The sequence below is a fragment of the Nerophis ophidion genome, linkage group LG20 (assembly GCF_033978795.1).
Source record: "Nerophis ophidion isolate RoL-2023_Sa linkage group LG20, RoL_Noph_v1.0, whole genome shotgun sequence".
Taxonomy (NCBI): domain Eukaryota; kingdom Metazoa; phylum Chordata; class Actinopteri; order Syngnathiformes; family Syngnathidae; genus Nerophis; species Nerophis ophidion.
The window spans coordinates 4,661,083-4,681,295 of NC_084630.1; the positions used below are offsets into that span (position 1 = coordinate 4,661,083).

Here is a 20,213-nt window from a genome sequence, read left to right on the forward strand (position 1 = left end):
AAGTGAGATAGCAATAAGTAAATGATCTCCAAATTTCACAATTTTGCCATTGCGGTAAAAAAGTCACATTTGTAGTCTGATTGCTACAAGCTTGGCAGATCATTCGAACTCGTTAAGAAAAACAACTGCCGGAAAAGTCAAACTGCAATGTGTTTGACACAATTGAGCGATCAGACACGCTGGCATCAATTGGTTTAGCCTCAACCAATCACAGCTATAATTGATGCAATCTATTGGTATTTTACGGACGATTCCTTATTCGCAAAGTAATAAAAATACAGGACAAAGTGTGTCGCCGGACATCTCAATACGGAGCGTGTACTCTTGTCTTCAAAAAGGGGACGATTATGTTTTTCAGAGGACGGTTAGCAAGCCTGCATAACACTACAGGCTTGAAGCTATGATTTGATCATGTGTGAAGCATTGCCGTGTCTCAATTAACCTGCAAAACAACATAAGGTTCTTTTAGTTCAGGATGGGTAGGTAGTTATTTCTTCTATCAATCCCCAGACTTTTTCAAGCAGAAGATCAATAATAAACTTTACACAAAGAAATACACTGAGGCAGTGGACATGCGGCATCAAATGAACTTGTGCCGACACACGTCGACACAAACCGCTGATGACGGCGCCTCCGAATTCAAGGATGCACAGGAGGGACTGATGACTATTTCATCCCTGCAAAGTACGGTCTCGTCAACATGGTGGAAAGATAATCAATACGGCTTTATGTTCTGTAAGAATGAAATCAATACGTCGTAATGTCCACACCATTACTGCTTAATGCCAATTCTCCCTGAGGCCTCATGCACACCCTCAAACACTACAAACTAATGTATTGATGAATAATGTCAAAGGTTGAACAAGCAGGTCAGAGGTCACTTCTATTTCAGGTGTCATTATGCCAGAGTCCATATTACAGATGGATTGTGGGAAGTCATTTGTCTAATACGTACACTAGGCCAGAGTGTCAAACTTGTTATCATCGAGGGCCACATGCAGCTGTGGCTGTCTCAAAGGGCCGCTTGTAACAATGTACCGTATTCTCTTCACCAAAGGGCGCACCGGATTATAAAGCGCACTGCCGATGAACGGGTTTAGTCAGGTCTACTGTATTTTCATACAAAATATGGCGCTGTGGAGAGGCGGAGCCGACGGGCCGACAGCGGGATAGGACAAATCATGGTCCTACCCAAGATGGTGGCCAGGAGGCGGAGTATGCAGCGGAACGGAGAGGCGGGGCGGGCCCGGAGTGCCGCTGCAGCAATCAGAGCCAGGTGCGTAATTCACACACTTTCCCTCAATCTGTGCATCTTCTCCTGCTGTATAAAAGGAGAGAAGGAGGAGCAATCGGGGCAGAAGGAGAAGGAGAGAGACAAGTGATCAAACGAAAGACCAGACGAGCGAGAACCACGGAGAGCCACGGTGCGACAAAGACCAGCACAGGAAGACGGGCGACTGAAAAGGAGACCGGCGCGAGCAGAGAAGAAGGAACTGAAAGAGCGACCGACTGACACTGCGAGCGACTTTTATTTGCAAAAATAAAGAGTCAAACCTGTGCAAAGCGATGTCCTCCGTTGTTGATCCATGCAACCCACACCATGGCGTCAGGAAGCCATTCACAGGCGCATTATGGGATTTTTTTTTTTCTAAATGTAAAACACTTCCTTGAGGTCTACATAACATGGAATGGTGTTTTTTTGCTCAAAACGTTGCATAGATTATGTTTTACAGATCATCTTCAAGCCGCTTTCTGACAGTCGCTTCAGGATGCGCCATTTTGTGGGCGGTCTTATTTACGTGCCTTACCACCGGCAGCGTCTTTTTTCAGTCATCTTTGTTGTAGCGGTGTAGCGTGCAAGGACGGGGGTGGAAGAAGTGTCAAAAGATGGAGCTAACGGTTTTAATGACATTCAGACTTTACCTAAATAACGAAGCAGCATCTTCTCATCCGTGGCTCACTAGTGCAACAACAACGGAAATGTGTCCCGTGAAAAACAGTCCAGCCGGAACTCTCTAATAACTAATGTTCCTTGGGTGAATAACGTAAATTCACTATAACGGTATGTTTTAACGCTTTCATGGCAAGTATACTGACAGATATAAGTAAGAACTTTACACTACTTTATATTAGAAATGGCAACAGCGGAGGATGAATGTCCCATAACAAGAAGATAGAGAAAAAGAAGAAGCTTATCGATTACGGACTACAAAGGCGGACGCGCGCAGATTTTTAGGACTTACCAATACAGATCAGCAGGTACCAGAAGGTAAGAAAAGTTGCTTTTGCATTATGTTGCAACAAAAAAAAATGCCAGATAATGTCTTACCTTATACACACACAACATAATATTCATATTTTGAAGCACAGTACAATCCATCAAGCGGTGCACTTCATAGCTTACCAAAGTTGTACTAAAAAATGTTGATAGATTTTTGAGCGCCGTATGTAATGTTCTATATTTTCAATGGAACATATACCATTTTGGTGTTGTTTACTTAAGTCATATTACATGTATTTTTTATTTGTGACTGCCATCCTATTGCAGTCTGCACATATCTCTTATGTGTGACTTCCATCCACTGGTCACACTTATTTCACCATATACCAAATAAAATAGCTTTGAGGTCGGTAAGCACAACCAGAATTATTCTGTACATTAGGCACCCTGTTGAGTTTTGAGAAAATTTAAGGATTTAAAGTGCGCCCTATAGTCCGAAAAAAACAGTATAAGAATTCATATGACACAATTTGACAACCTATGCATTTCAATTTGACATTTTTTCAAATACACTCTAAAAATTTTTTGGGTTTTATGGTAAAAAAAAAAAAAAACGTCAGCTCAGTTGTCAGAATTGTACCATTACAGTGTTTTTTATATTACTGTAAATTGGGGGGAAAAAAGGTATCTCTTATTTTACGGTAAAAAACTGGCAGCTCATTTGCCAGAATTTTTACATAAAAATAAGGTAGTTTTACAGCATATTAGTGTAAATTGGAAAAACAGTACCACAGTTCTTTTTAGGTAAAAACCTGGTGACTGAGCAGCCATTTTTAACCGTGGCACTGACAGTTGTTGTATTCATGGTTTGTTACTGTAAATCAGGGGTAGGGAACCTATGGCTCTAGAGCCAGATGTGGCTCTTTTGATGACTGCATCTGGCTCTTGGATAAATCTGAGCTGACATTGCTTAACACGCTAAGTAATGAATAATTCCACTTGTAATCACAGTGTTAAAAATAATGTTCAAAATATAAAACATTCTCATGCATTTTTAATCCCTCCATCCGTTTTCTACCGCACCTGTTTAAGAAGTTGCGTTAATGGTAGGAAGTTATTTATTTACTTTTGGTTAATGTGGGGCTTGCCCTCCTGGGGGTTCTTCAGACCACCAAGCACCGACATGAGAGCCTGTTTCAGGGTTACAATATTGTTTTATTTTTCAATAAGTCTCTCAGTTGCTTTCTAGCAATTGTCTTTTTCTCTTTCATCCTCGCTTGTGCTTTGGTTCCAGCCCCAACCTCGTCTCTCCTCCTGGCTGCTGCTTATAACCGAGCGGCAGGTAATTAGATAACAAGGCCCAGATGGGCCATCTATGCACCTGTCGCTGATTTCGAGGCCGATCCTGGCAACACCCCGCTTCGCTGCAGGTCCGCAGGCCACGCCCCCCTCCACAGTTAGCTTCAGAATAACAATGTTATTACAAAGAATAAGAGACCTATTGAAGTCTAGAAATGTTGCTCTTACTTAAAAATGCACGCCTTTAGCTGTGTTCAGTATTAAAAAAAATATTATATGGCTCTTACAGAAATATATTTTAAAACAGGGGTGCCCATTACGTCGATCGCGAGCTACCAGTCGACCGCGGGGGGTGTGTCAGTCGATCTCCAGCCAGGCTTTTAAAAAAAATAGACCTAAAAATGAGTGATCATCAATCTTCACCAAGACGTCACTTAAATGACATTCACGGTACCGGAGGGTCTTGTGAGATGACGCTGGCTGCTGCAAGATCATTATTATGAAAATATGACCGAGAGGAAGGCGAGAAACACTTTTTATTTCAACAGACTCTCGCGCCGTACCTTCCGTCAAAACTCTAAAGGCCGACTGCACATTTCCTATCTTCACAATAAAAGCCCTGCTTCATGCTGCCTGCGCTAACTAAACACAGAGTCTGGGAAAACTGGCGTGCACAAGCGATCCCTCAGAAAGCTGGCGTGCACATCACTTGTGCACGCCAGCTTTCCGAGACTCTTATTTTGTTAGCGCAGGCAGCATGAAGCAGGGCTTTTATTGTGAAGATAGGAAATGTGCAGTCGGCCTTTAGAGTTTTGACGGAAGGGACGGCGCGAAAGTCTGTTGAAATAAAAAGTGTTTCTCGCCTTCCTCTCTGTCATTTTTTCATAATAATGAACTGGCAGCAGCCAGCGTCATCTCACAAGACCCTCGGGTGCCGTGAATGTCAATCAAGCAAGCTACGGAATTTGCCGCCAATGTTTTTCTTGTAAAGTGTATGGAAGCTGGATGAATTAGATGCCAAAAAGCAACCACTTTCATGTGGTATTGTACAGAAAGGACAACTTTTTTTCTCCTCCATTTGAAAATGTGGGCGTTATCATCATTACTGTCTGATTCCAATCAATGCAAGTCATCAGAATCAGGTAATACACCAACTTATATTCTTGTCTTTGTGAAAGAAAGATATCTATATGTGTTACACATGCTTGTATTATCATTAAAAACATTTAAATGATAAATGATAAATGGGTTGTACTTGTATAGCGCTTTTCTACCTTCAAGGTACTCAAAGCGCTTTGACACTACTTCCACATTTACCCATTCACACACACATTCACACACTGATGGAGGGAGCTGCCATGCAAGGCGCCAACTAGCACTCATCAGGAGCAAGGGTGAAGTGTCTTGCTCAGGACACAACGGACGTGACGAGGTTGGTTCTAGGTGGGATTTGAACCAGGGACCCTCGGGTTGCGCACGGCCACTCCCTCACTGCGCCACGCCGTCCCTATTAAGTCGTTTACAAAAATGTCTCTTTCATAAATAAATAAATATAAATGATATATATAAATGAGGTAGATCCCCTCGAGTTGGTCAATTGAAAAGTAGCTCGCCTGCAGAAAAAGTGTGGGCACCCCTGTTTTAAAATATTTGGCTTCTTGGCTCTCTCAGCCAAAAAGGTTCCCGACCCCTGCTGTAAATGGAAAACTGCACCACGGTTGGGTTTTTTTTTTTTTTACGGTTAAATTACGGTGACTGAATTTGCATTTTTCTACTCTAAAATCTACAGTTGTCCACCGATTTTATTACGGTCAAATTCTGTCAACCAGTTTTTTTACTGCAAGATCAATATCGTAGAAAAAACAAAAGCTAATTGCCGCATGTCGCCAACAAGCGTCTTCAATGAAAATCAAAGTGATGTTCATTGTTCAAGTTCAATCATTGTCTGAAATTTCAAAAAATAAATAAATAATAAGGCCATCACAACCAGTCTTTGAAGACACACCCCAAAGAGCCAGGTGCAGGAATGCTGTATGTGCAAAATTATTTTAAACATTTACAGGACATTTTCTTTTTGAAATGCTGCTTAACTCTGGAGAGGGTTAGTGTTTAGATGGGTGCACTTATTCATACATGCTGTGAGTAACCAGATAGGCACACCACTTAACTCATCGGTCCAATTTATAGCATTACAGACCCTCTGCTTACTTTTCATAACACTGACTACCGCTTGCACCCCCGACACACCCTTTGCCTGCCAGGCCAGACAGTTGCTTTGGGCATCAGCTTTCCTGATCTCCCTCAACAGCTGTGCCTCTAAACTTGCAGCCCCCCTCGGTCGCAGAGTGGATCGCAGTGAGCAGGCACAGGAAAAAGTATTTGGAAGTAGGACGAGGCAGCCTGACTTCACTTGCAAGCACGGGCGCCGACTCTAAACACAGCGGAGAAGTTTGCCGCGTCTGAAGAGGGAGCGAGCCGCCTCCGACGTGTATCGCCCTGATTAATATTTATTTTTCCTACTTTACGCGAGACTAAACACTGAGCGCCAGGAAGAATGCACAAGCGCACCAAGATAAATATTGCCATTTTTGTGCTGCTGGTGGGCATGGCCTGCATGTTCACCGCGGTGGTGACGGACTACTGGGCCGTGCTCAGCCCTCAGGTGAAGAAGGTCAACGACACCTGCGAAGCGGCTCACTTTGGCCTGTGGAGGCTGTGCAAGAAGCAAATCTACATCAGCGCTGACATCTACCAGGAGAAGCATGGATGCGGACCCATCAGCCTGCCAGGAGGTAAGGCAGCACCTATGTGGATAATGCTTGTTTTGTTCTGAACGCCACACTTTCTGCACCACTGAGAGCGTGTAGAGCAGCAATGGTCAAAGTGCGGCCTGAGAGCCATTTTGAAAATCAGGCTGTTATGATAATAATAATACGATAATAAAGTGTCTGTCAGAGTTAGTTTGTGACGAACCCCAAAATGCAGAGAAGGATGATTTAATCTTTAACACGAAAACAAAACTAAACAAAGGGTACGACAAAAAGCGCGCACGAGGCGGATAACAAACTTGGCTGTGGACAAACAAACTTGGAAGCAGGGAACAAAAGACAGTGAGCTACAAACCGCTACCAAATATAGCTTACCGCAGGGGCGCTCACACTTTTTCTGCAGGCGAGCTACTTTTCAATTGACCAAGTCGAGGAGATCTACCTCATTCCTATTTATAATTTATATTTATTTATTTATGAAAGAGACATTTTTGTAAACAAGTTAATGATGTTTAATGATAATACAAGCATGTGTAACACACAGATTCCTTTCTTTCATGAAGACAAGAATATAAGTTGGTGTATTACCTGATTCTGATGACTTGCATTGATTGGAATTAGACAGTGGTGCTGATAACGTCCGCATTTTCAAATGGAGGAGAAAAAAAGTCCTCCTTTCTGTCCAATACCACATGAAAGTGGTTGGATTTGGCATCTCATTTGTCCAACTTGCATACTGGTTTTTAAACACTTTGTTATGAGAGTAGCATATGTGTGTGGCCCTTTAATGTCTGGCAGCAGGTGAGTGACGTCAGTGAGTGTGCGGGTGGGCAAGCAAGTGAGGGCGGGGGAGAAATACATTGGCATCAAACTCCGTAGCTTGCTAGCTTGTGCACGCTAGCTTTCTGAGACTCTTATTTTGTTAGCACAGGCAGGATGAAACAGGTCTTTTATGGTGAAGACAGGAACTGTGCAGTCGCTCTTTAGAGTTTTGACAGTAGGTACGGAGTCTCTAGAAATAAAATGTGTTTCTCTGGGTCCGCCCTGTTAGTGATTTTTTTCTTACATATGAGCTCGCAGCAGCCAGCGTCATCTCACAAGATCCTCGGGTGCCGAGAATGTCAAACAACTGACGAAAGTGAAGTCTTGGTATGATTGCCTGGCTTGAGATCGACTGACACACCCTCCGAGATCGACGTAATGGGCACCCCTGGCTTACCGCAACGCTGCATTGACACGACACGAGTGACAATACATGACAATAATCCGGCACAGACTGCAGGAGAAAACAGGTCTAAATAGGAGCGGGCTGATTGACACCAGGTGCCAATCAGCCGCAGCTGAGGGGACACAGCATTCAGGGAGAAAGACAGGAAACCAACAAAATAAGAGCAATGACAGGAAACACTACACACACACAGAGGAAACAAAGACAAATGCAGAGGAAAGAACTAAAACATAGTAAAACTGTCAGTGTCCATTTTAAGAACACAGCCAGAGTCCGCACTTTTTTCTCTCGGGCCAAGACACAATTCTAATGCAAACTTTTAATTCCTTTATTAGTCTTTGCACTGCAAATGTTTTGCCACTTGCCAAGTTTCTAAATTGTATTTCTAGAAAAGTCTGTAGTTTTAAAAGGGAAGCGCACTTTTTTTCTCCTATCGTTCACAATCATCATGGGAGACGTAACGACAGATGGATTTTTTTCCCTAATGCATTCTAACTCGTAAACTAAAATAAAAGTCTACTTACACTGGAGCCAATGGAGGTCCTCTATTTCGCCCATAAAATCCAATAAATAATCATTCAAAAACCCCCAACAATACTCCATTTACATTTCGTGATTTAAATATTAACCAAGTATTTGTGATATTGTTGTTATAAGTGCTGACGCAGGCCTGTGTTAGACATGATTGACTGGTGAGGTGTTTCCTTGCTTACTTGCTCCCTGGAAGTTTACTCTAGGGCAGGGGTCGGCAACCCGCGGCTCTTTGACCACTCTGATGTGGCTCAGCCGCATACTTGCCGACCGCCCAGAGAAGTCCCGTAGATTTCCAAATTTTAGTGTCTCTATCAGAAATCTCCCTGGTAAACATTTTTCGATTTTCACCCAGACATCAAATTTGAGGGCGTGCCGTAATGACAATGCCTTTAACACCCTTTCTACATGTCATCGCGCCAGGATATTCACCATGCTATCTGCGGGCCGGCCGGCCGTCCGGCCGGTCACTTTTTGGTTCCGACCTCTGTCTGAACGCATACGCTACTGCTAGGCATACTTGTTCAACAGCCATACAGGTCACACTGAGGGTTGTGATATAAACAACTTGAACACTCTTATTAATATGCGCCACACCAAACAAGAATGACAAACACATTTGGGAGAACATCCTCACTATAACACAACATAAACACGACAGCACAAATACCCAGAATCCCATGTATCATATACACCCCAACCCCTCCGTGCCTCGGTTGAGGGGGGGCGGGGATTGGGTTGGTGGTAGCTGGGTGTATATGATACATGGGATTCTGGGTATTTGTTCTGTCATGTTTATGTTGTATTATAGTGCGGATGTTCTCCTGAAAAGTGTTTGTCATTCTTGTTTGGTGTGGGTTCACAGTGTGACGCATATTAGTAAGAGTGCTAAAGTTGTTTAAACGGCCACCCTCAGTGTGACTTGTATTGCTGTTGAATAAGGATGCCTTGCAGTCTCTTACGTGTGTCTGCAATAGCCTCGTCAAACATATCTTTGGGCTGGCAAGCTATTTGTACAAGCTGTAGAGGGCGCTAGCGGTAGTGCCATCATTGTACGCCCTTATGGTTGTTCATTGGGTGAAAACCAGCGTACATTCGAGAGAATTACTCTGAAATCCGGGAGTCTCCCGGGAAAATCGGGAGGGTTGGCAGGTTTGACGCAGACAAGCGGCATTCATATAAAACTCGCGGGCCGCACTATCATTAAATTTTCATATTAAGGTGCGGGCCGCGTGTCTGAGACCCCTGGTTTATACATAGCACAAAGCAAAAAAAAACTCTGTATGCAGTATTATTTCATTATAAATTTAAAAAGAGTTATGTGGTTCCCATTGTTTTCTTTACTTTGTGAAACTGGTCAAAATGGCTCTTTGAGTAGTAAAGGTTGCCGACCTCAGCTCTAGATAATAAAACAAACATCTCACCTGGACAGAGGAAGTCTGAGGACGTATTCCAATAAGTTGGTACACTTAGACAGCCATTTAGATCCCGGAAATGGCGATAATGACACGAAAAGACACGTTGTGGTCCCCTTCCACCCCTCACCCTGTTTCTTTGAGAGGATTATGAGTCATTCTTCATCTAAATGGGAATATATAAACATCCTAGCATCCTAATGACAGCAGACCGTGTACAGTAAGAGGTGTTTTATTATGTGTGTTGGCTCTCTAAGTCTGCAGTGAGCAGTATTAAGTGTTGAAGAAAAAAAACTGATGTGTTTTTAAAATGAATGCTCTGCGTATGCTTAAAATGACCAAATAGGTCAACAGTAAATGTCACTATAAATGTGCCAGTTATTACATTACATATATACTTACATCATGTATATAAATACACTATAAACATTTTTTTGGGTTTTATGGTAAAAAAAAACAAAACGTCAGCTCAGTTGTCAGAATTGTACCATTACAGTGTTTTTTATAGCATATTACTGTAAATTGGGGGGGGAAAAGGTATCTATTTTTTTTACGGTAAAAAACTGGCAGCTCAGTTGCCGGAATTTTTACATAAAAATATGGTAGCTTTACAGTATTAGCGTATTAGCGTAAATTGGAAAAACGGTACAACAGTTCTTTTTAGGTAAAAACCTGGTGACTGAGCAGCCATTTTTAAACGAGGCACTGACAGTTGTATTCATGGTGTGTTACTGTAAATGGAAAACTGCACCACGGTTGGGATTTTTTTTTCTACGGTTAAATAATGGCAACTGAATTTGCATTTTTCTATTCTAAAATCTACAGTTGTTGTCCACCGATTTTTTTTACGGTAAAGGTCTGTCAACCAGTTTTTTACTGCAAGATCATTATTGGGCCATTTCCCACCTGAATATTTTGTTCCTGCATCCTCTGGTTCCTCGAACTATAGGTTCCTGTAGAAGTGTGTGGTTTGTGTTTCCACCACATTTCACAGTTCAGGGTAGTTTATACAAAATCAGGCTGATGGCGTATGGAGGAGTAGTTTAGTATATTTCTATACTGATACCTTGTAAATAAATAGACAATATCAGGTCACACTTTCTTTTACTAAAAAGTAAGTAAATGAAATACAAATCAATAAAATACAAAACGATATGATTTAAAAATACAGCGGCATATTTATATCCGCATGTTCTTACACAAAAAAAAACATCGACTACGATTGAAACCGTGATTCAGGATGGTGTGTGGAAAAGTTAAATGCCTGTGTCAATCTCCCAGATAATACACATATTACTGCAGGGGTGCCCATTACGTCGATCGCGAGCTACCAGTCGACCGCGGGGGGTGTGTCAGTCCATCTCCAGCCAGGCTTTTAAAAAAAATAGACCTAAAAATTAGTGATCATCAATCTTCACCAAGACGTCACTTAAATGACATTCACGGTACCGGAGGGTCTTGTGAGATGACGCTGGCTGCTGCAAGATCATTATTATGAAAATATGACCGAGAGGAAGGCGAGAAACACTTTTTATTTCAACAGACTCTCGCGCCGTACCTTCCGTCAAAACTCTAAAGGCCGACTGCACATTTCCTATCTTCACAATAAAAGCCCTGCTTCATGCTGCCTGCGCTAACTAAATACAGAGCTTCGGAAAACTGGCGTGCACAAGCGATCCCTCAGAAAGCTGGCGTGCACATCACTTGTGCACGCTAGCTTTCCGAGACTCTTATTTTGTTAGCGCAGGCAGCATGAAGCAGGGCTTTTATTGTGAAGATAGGAAATGTGCAGTCGGCCTTTAGAGTTTTGACGGAAGGGACGGCGCGAAAGTCTGTTGAAATAAAAAGTGTTTCTCGCCTTCCTCTCGGTCATTTTTTCATAATAATGAACTGGCAGCAGCCAGCGTCATCTCACAAGACCCTCGGGTGCCGTGAATGTCAATCAAGCAAGCTACGGAATTTGCCGCCAATGTTTTTCTTGTAAAGTGTATGGAAGCTGGATGAATTAGATGCCAAAAACCAACCACTTTCATGTGGTATTGTACAGAAAGGACAACTTTTTTTCTCCTCCATTTGAAAATGTGGGCGTTATCATCATTACTGTCTGATTCCAATCAATGCAAGTCATGAGAATCAGGTAATACACCAACTTATATTCTTGTCTTCGTGAAAGAAAGACATCTATATGTGTTACACATGCTTGTATTATCATTAAACACATTTAACTTGTTTACAAAAATGTCTCTTTCACAAAAAAATAAATATAAATGATATATATAAATGAGGTAGAACCCCTCGAGTTGGTCAATTGAAAAGTAGCTCGCCTGCAGAAAAAGTGTGGCCACCCCTGTATTAGAGCAACAGGATGAAACAAAGTTTTGTTGAAAGGTGACATTGCATACTGGATTTGTCATTTGACTGGTGGTTTTGATTGATTCTTCAAAAAGTATTTGACAGTAAAGAGGACTGACAATGTTCAGTGCAAATAAAAGCCCTGAACTTTGAAATTTCATGACTTGTGTGATCATTCAGACTAATTGGATTGAGAAATGGTTCAAGACATCAATAGATGCCTTGGCATAAGACACCACCTGATTAAATGTAAAACTACAAAGAGCTGAATCCTTAATGAAGTGGTAAAAGCGGCCTGTAGCCATTGGCATACCTTCAAGTACCCCCATTTGAGAACCACTGTATTAGAGATGTCCGATAATATCGGACTGCAGATATTATCGGCCGATGAATGCTTTAAAATGTAATGTCGGAAATTATCTGTATCGGTTACAAAAAGTAAAATTTGTGACTTTTTAAAAAGCTGCTGTACGGAGTGTTACACGGATGTAGGGAGAAGTACAGAGCAGTTGAGTCTCCCAGTCATACTTGCCAACCCTCCCGATTTTCCCGGGAGACTCTAAAATTTCAGTGCCCCTCTTGAAAATCTCCCGGGGCAACCAATCTCCCGACTTTCTCCTGATTTCCAACCAGACAACAATATTGGGGCATGTGTTTGGAGGTTTTTTGAAGGGCTTTATAGGCGGAATAGAGCGGCTGCTATAGGCTCCAATGTAAGCAGACTTTTGATCACATTTAATATTTACAATGCATAAAAAATAAGAAATACATTCATTCTTATGTCTTTCATAATATTTGTAAACAATAGGCAAAATTCCCCCAAAAAGTGCAGATCGGCTTTGAGAGCTATTTACCTATTTTTAGTTACTAACTAATCTTAATGATAGCATGAATATTTATATATTTTTTTATTTTAGTTTAAAAGAAAATGTCATTAAGAAAATAACTATTCAAATAAGATATGTTGCCCCCCCCTCCCACATAGAAAATCGCGTATAAAGATTTTGCAACATTCCAAAGATGCTTAATTTCAGATTTCCAAGTTGAATAGTTCTTGTTTTCATAATTAAAATATTTTTTTTAGTTTGAAAGTCCTGCTAATTTCTAGATACACAAACTGTAATTTAAGATGTTTTATCAATTAAAATTAAATGTCCATGCAGCTAGTTAGTTTCACTAGTTTTTGGTATGGAATATCTTGGAATAACATATTTTCACCTACAGTATATTGACACCCTTAAAGTATAAAATGCATCAAATTAATTTTTTACTTTTCTGGATGCGGACCTTGTGGAATTAATTTAACCACTCTTGGTATAGACCGCGTGCTCGCGGGCCAATTGCAGCTCAGCGAGACGTTATTTTGCAGCCCCCGCCTTAATATGAAAGTTTAATGTTAGTGCGGCCCGCAGGTTTTATATGAATGGCGCTTGACAGCGTTTTATGCGGAGCTGAAGGAATCTACCAATCACGGTGTGGTATATGGCTCTCGAGGGCCGAACATTGACCTCACTTGCGTGATGCAAGCAGAGAAACGTTTTGACGCCTTTCCACTAGACCAAAATGGCTCTTTCAACGTTCTGGGTTGCCTACCCCTGCATTAGTGGAAAAGCGGCAAATGACAGAAACGTTGCCATAGAGACGAGGGTTTTCTTACGTGCCTGGTTGCAGTCACACCGCGGCACCTGTCAGTCAGCAATAACAGTCCCCGATAACCTGGACCAATTCAAACCATTATTTTTTTTAATTGTGCAATTTACATTGCCTCACACAGTGTTGCTGACTGGAGAAATCAAATTATATTACTTAAGACTGATTCCTTCACTAAATTCTCATTTTGTTCATTTATATTTTGATTTTATTTTGCGTTGAAAATAAAAATAAAGACATTTACATTTTCTTTTCTCGCGGCCCAGCCTCACCCAGACTCTGCATCCAGTGGCCCCCAGGTAATTTGAGTTTGAGACCCCTGACCTACAGTATATTGGCATCCTTAAAGTATAAAATGTATCAAATTGATATTTAACTTTTCTGTATGCGGACCTTGTGGAATCCATTAAACCACTCTTGGTAGAGACCACGGATCTCAGACACGCGGCCGGCGGGCAAATTGCAGCCCGCAATACGTTATTTTGCGGCCCCCTCCTTAATATGAAAGTTTAATGTTAGTGCGGCCCACGAGTTTTATAAGAATGGCGCTTGACAGCGTTTTCTGCGGAGCTGAAGGAATCTACCAATCACGGTGTGGTATATGGCTCTCGAGGGCCAAACATTGACCTCACTTGCGTGATGCAAGCAGGGAAACGTTTTAACGTGTTTCCACTAGACCAAAATGGCTCTTTCAACGTTCTGGGTTGCCTACCCCTGCATTAGTGGAAAAGCGGCAAATGAGTGAAAGCGACAGAAACGTTGCCATAGAGACAAGGGTCACTTAATTCTCATTTTGTTCATTTATGTTTTGATTTTATTTTGCGTTGAAAATAAAAATAAAGACATTTACATGTTCTTTTCTCGCGGCCCAGCCTCACCCAGACTCTGCATCCAGTGGCCCCCAGGTAAATTGAGTTTGAGACCCCTGGTATAGACGCTTTTAAAGTCCAATATGAGGCTGTAAAAGGAAAGAAGGAAGCTGCAAGGAACAAGGAGACTGCTCCAAAAATAATTATAATTTTGGATTAAGGCTGTCCTTTGTCACCGATTCTGTTCATAACTTTTATGGACAGAATTTCTAGGCGCAGTCAAGGCGTTGAGGGGTTCCGGTTTGGTGACCGCAGGATTAGGTCTCTGCTTTTTGCAGATGATGTGATCCTGTTGGCTTCATCTGGCCGGGATCTTCAGCTCTCACTAGATCGGTTCGCAGCCGAGTGTGAAGCGACCGGAATGAGAATCAGCACCTCCAAGTCCGAGTCCATGGTTCTCGCCCGGAAAAGGGTGGAATGCCATCTCCGGGTTGGGGAGGAGACCCTGCCCCAATTGGAGGAGTTCAAGTACCTAGGAGTCTTGTTCACGAGTGGGGGAAGAGTGGATCGTGAGATCGACAGGCGGATCGGTGCGGCGTCTTCAGTAATGCGGACGTTGTACCGATCCGTTGTGGTGAAGAAGGAGCTGAGCCGGAAGGCAAAGCTCTCAATTTACCGGTCGATCTACGTTCCCATCCTCACCTATGGTCATGAGCTTTGGGTCATGACCGAAAGGATAAAATCACGGGTACAAGCGGCCCAAATGAGTTTCCAGGTCTCTCCCTTAGAGATAGGGTGAGAAGCTCTGCCATCCGGGAGGAACTCAAAGTAAAGCCGCTGCTCCTCCACATGGAGAGGAGCCAGATGAGGTGGTTCGGGCATCTGGTCAGGATGCCACCCGAACACCTCCCTAGGGAGGTGTTTAGGGCTCGTCCAACCGGTAGGAGGCCACGGGGAAGACCCAGGACACGTTGGGAAGACTATGTCTCCCGGCTGGCCTGGGAACGCCTCGGGATCCCCCAGGAGGAGCTAGACGAAGTGGCTGGGGAGAGGGAAGTCTGGGTTTCCCTGCTTAGGCTGTTGCCCCCGCGACCAGACCTCGGATAAGCGGAAGAAGATGGATGGATGAAGTATAGTAAGAAGACAACATTATAAGTCTGTGGCTGCAAATATCACTGACACAATAGTTTATTACAATTTACAGCTTTACTTTATTATGAACGTTCCTTAAAATATTAGTGATTTATAAAAAAAAAATGTTAAGTTCTCCTGTAGTTATTTAGAGTTGGAAACTGGTACATGTATGTAGTCCCACCAAAGTGAGACCTAGTATAGGTCATTGGACTTGAGAAACAGAGTGGAAGAACACTATTTAATCATTTTCCTGCATTGCGTTCCATCTCTTGGATTTGAAAACATTGTTAGACTTGCAAATGTGCTGTGGTGCCTCAAAGTGACAAATGTCAAAGCTCCCCTTTGGAACAAACAGCAAAGTGTCACTGGAGACAGCATCTCAACCTCCTGAAAAGGCCTTAGCTCATGCGGATCTTTTTCAATTACTGTTGGAGCCTATTTATATTATTCATTTATTAATTTATTTGACAATCTAATTCAATAATGCCAATGAAGATGTTGATTATTTATTGGATGTTTTAGATGGATTATGATTGATTGATTGTGTTCAGCTGCTCACGCTCCTTCCGGTGAGACACTTCCTACTCCACCCATCCATCCACCCATCCCTTGTTCCTATCGGGGACGCGGAGGTTGATAGAGCATATTCCATTCGTGCGGAAGGCAGAATACACCCTGGACGAGTCGCCGCCTCATTGCAGAGTCAACACAGATCGACAACATTCACACTCACACACCAGTGATGCCAATAAACCTAACCCTAGATCAAAGGTCACCAAAGCGGTGCCCGCGGGCACCAGGTCGCCCGTAAGGACCAGATGAGTCGCCCGCTGGCCTGTTCTAAAAATAGCTCAAATAGCAGCACTTACCAGTGAGCTGCCTCTATTTTTTAAATTTTATTTTTTTACTAGCAAGCTGGTCTCGCTTTGCTCGACATTTTTAATTCTAAGAGAGACAAAACTCAAATAGAATTTGAAAATACAAGAAAATATTTTAAAGACTTGGTCTTCACTTGTTTAAATAAATTCATTTATTTTTTTACTTTGCTTCTTATAACTTTCAGAAATACAATTTTAGAGAAAAAATACGAACTTAAAAATGATTTCAGGATTTTTAAACACATATACCTTTTTACCTTTTAAATTCCTTCCTCTTCTTTCCTGACAATTTAAATCAATGTTCAAGTTTTTTTTTTATTGTAAAGAATAATAAAAATACTTTTTAATTTAATTCTTCATTTTAGCTTCTGTTTTTTTTGACGAAGAATATTTGTGAAATATTTCTTCAAACTTATGATTAAAATAAAATAAAAATATTCTGGCCAATCTAGAAAATCTGTAGAATCAAATTTAAATTTTATTTCAAAGTCTTTTGAATTTCTTTTAAAATTTTGTCCTGGAAAATCTAGAATAAATAATGTTTTTTCTTTGTTAGAAATATAGCTTAGTCCAATTTGTTATATATTCTAACAAAATGCAGATTGGATTTTAACCTATTTAAAACATGTCATCAAAATTCTAAAATTAATCTTAATCAGTTTTTCTCTTCATTTTTTTCAGTTGAATTTTGAATTTTAAAGAGTCGAAATTGAAGATAAACTATGTTTCAAAATTTAATTTGTTTCATGTTTTCTCCTCTTTTAAACTGTTCAATTAAGTATTTTTTTCATCATTTATTCTCTACAAAAAAGCTTCCGTAAAAGGAAAAAAAATGTACGACGGAATGACGGACAGAAATACCCATTTTTTTGTATATGTAGATTTATTTATCAAAAGGTCAATTGAGCAAATTGGCTATTTCTGGCAATTTATTTAAGTGTGTATCAAACTGGTAGCCCTTCGCATTAATCAGTACCCAAGAAGTAGCTCTTGCTTTCAAAAAGGTTGGTGACCCCTGCCGTAGATGTATGTTTTTGGAGTTGAAAGGAATGAACATACACGCATACACACACACAAACACACACACACACACACACACACACACACACACACACACACACACACACACACACACACACACACACACACACACACACACACACACACACACACACACACACACACACACACACACACACAGTCAAATGAAAAAATTCTTTATAAATGAATTAATCATACTTTTTAATATTTGGATGAATCATGAATACTCACATGTTAGATTATCTTATAAAAAGATCCCAATTTTTGGACACAAATGCAGTTTTATCATCAGAATGTCAAACAGGAACATTTTAAACATGCTTTACTTAAATGCACGTCCTTCATTTGCGCAAAACTTGGTAACAGTTTAATCTCAAGTCCCGTGTGGGTTTATTTTGAAGCGAAATCTACCAGTGAGCACACCAAACACAACCTTTTGCAGTTAAATTAAAGGAGAATGTACCAGAAGGCACAAGACATTAAAACAAGGTTGAGAACTTGTTGAATTAGGTCCGGATGTTGAGCAACTCATCATAATCATTTATTTTTATTCCTTTCATGAAAATGCATACATACAAGCAGAGGTGGGTAGAGTAGCCAGAACTTGTAGTCAAGTAAGAGTATTGTTACTTTAGAGATGTATTACTCAAGTAAAAGTAAGGAGTAGTCACCCAAATATTTACTTGAGTAAAAGTAAAAAGTATGTTGTGAAAAAACTACTCAAGTACTGAGTAACTGATGAGTAACCTGATTACGGCAACAAATAATGCACAAAAACATAAAATTAGCAATGAGCAAATTCAGAGCCAGGAATATTCCTTAAGCAACTAAAACAATAATATATATTAAATAATAGTACATTAAAAAAAAAAAAAAATTAAGGCAAATTGAGCCACAATAACTTAACAGCACCATAGGCTCAGTAGGCATTCATTGATTGATTGATTGATTGAAACTTGTATTATTAGATTGCACAGTACAGTACATATTCCGTACAATTGACCACTAAATGGTAACACCCCAATAAGTTTTTCAACGTTAATCAATTACTTAATAAATGACCAAGTCGAGGTGATCTACCTCATATATACAAACACACATATCATGTATATACATACCTTTATATATACAGTATATAATTTATATTTATTTATTTTGCCGTTTTTGTTGACATGTTGAAGGTGTTTTAATGAATATACATGCATGTTTAACATATAGATTCCTATCTTTCATGAAGACAAGAATATAAGTTGGTGTATTACCTGATTCTGATGACTTGCATTGATTGGAATCAGACAGAATAGTGCTGATAATGTCCACGTTTTCAAATGAAGGAGAAAAAAAGTTCCCCCTTCCTGTCTAATACCACATGAAAGTCGTTGGTTTTTGGCATCTTATTTGTCCAGCTTCCATATTTGTTTTTATACACTTTGCAAGAAATACATTGGCGGCAAACTCCGTAGCTTGCTAGCTTGTTTGCGCTGGCTTTCGGAGACTCTTATTTTGTTAGCGCAGGCGCGATGGAGCGGCGCTTTTATTGTGAAGACAGGAACTGTGCGATCAGTCTTTAGGCTTTTGACGGGAAGTACGGTTGAAATAAAAAGTGTCTTTTTTCCTTTACACTTTTGATTGATTGGTTGATAGATTGAAACTTTTATTAGTAGATTGCACAGTACAGTACATATTCTGTACAATTGACCACTAAATGGTAACACCCCAATAAGTTTTTCAACATGTTGGGTTCTACGTGTGACGGTCATGTGACCGCCTGGTTTTGTTTGATTGGTCCAACGTCACCAGTGACTGCATTTGATTGGTGAAACGCAGGCATGCGTAGTTCCTACTTTGAATGCGTGTCTGACAAAATCAAAATAAACAAAGCGTGCATTAACAGATCGATAAAAAAAAAAAAATAGCGAGTAGCGACCTGATTGTAGATAAATGGAACGGAGTAAAAGTAGCGTTTTTCTATAAATATACTCAAGTAAAAGTAAAAGTATGTTGCATTAAAACTACTCTTAGAAGTACAATTTATCCCAAAAGTTACTCAAGTAGATGTAACGGAGTAAATGTAGCGCGTTACTACCCACCTCTGCATACAAGCCACGTACAATTGACATTTTTATTGTTTTTTTGTTTCTTATACATTTCCATGATCAGAAAAGAGCAGATGGAAGAATACTATTCTTATATTTATCTGCCCCCTTTTTTAACACAAATCATTTTAGATGACTTTATAACTGTTCCCTCCACCAACACCCGAACTCCAACATACTTTATAAATTTGCTTTAAGCATTTTCACAATGACACGTCCAATCTAAATCAAAATTCAGTTTGATATACCGTATTTCCTTGAATTGCCGCAGGGCTTATAGTATACGCCTGCCTTGAATTACTGCCGGGTCAAACTCGCTTCCCAAAATAATTAGCGCATGCTTACTATTACCGCCTGGTCAAACTCGTGACGTCACGAGTGACACTTCCCCTGTCATCATTTTCAAAATAGAGGAGGCTGATTTCAATACCGGTAATTTGAAATCGCATAAAGCGAAAAAGATTAAGAGATATTCAGTAGGATTTAAAGTCCAAGCTTACATCACACTCAAATTTTTTACTGCATCCCTTTGGTAAGTGCCGGAGTGAGAAGAGGTTTTAAATTAATTAGCGCCCCGGCGGCAATTCGAGTAAATACGGTAATTCCAGTTTTCTCTTTTTAGAACTCTTTTTAAATTCAAAGATATTCTTACAGCTTTTTAAGTCTTTGTTTAGAGAATTCCATGCTTTCACACCAACAACAGACAAGCACATGTGTTTCAAATGTGTTTGCACTCTTGGATGTTTAAAGTCACACGGCCTTCTGTGGTTCTCATCTTCAGATGTGGACAC

The 20,213-nt window shown here is 40.7% G+C and overlaps 1 protein-coding gene and 1 long non-coding RNA gene across 5 annotated transcripts in view; one reads left to right on the forward strand and one right to left on the reverse strand.

Annotated features, from left to right (window-relative positions):
* Positions 1–20,213, reverse strand: part of LOC133538664 (uncharacterized) — a 265,569-nt gene that overhangs the window by 132,797 nt on the left and 112,559 nt on the right. The gene's annotated exons all lie outside the window — the stretch shown is intronic.
* Positions 5,850–20,213, forward strand: part of LOC133538662 (voltage-dependent calcium channel gamma-1 subunit-like) — a 110,140-nt gene continuing 95,776 nt past the window's right edge. The window contains exon 1 of the mRNA XM_061880347.1: positions 5,850–6,312. Coding sequence (XP_061736331.1) covers positions 6,075–6,312 — 238 coding nt within the window. The 5' untranslated portion in view covers positions 5,850–6,074. The remainder of the gene's footprint in view (positions 6,313–20,213) is intronic.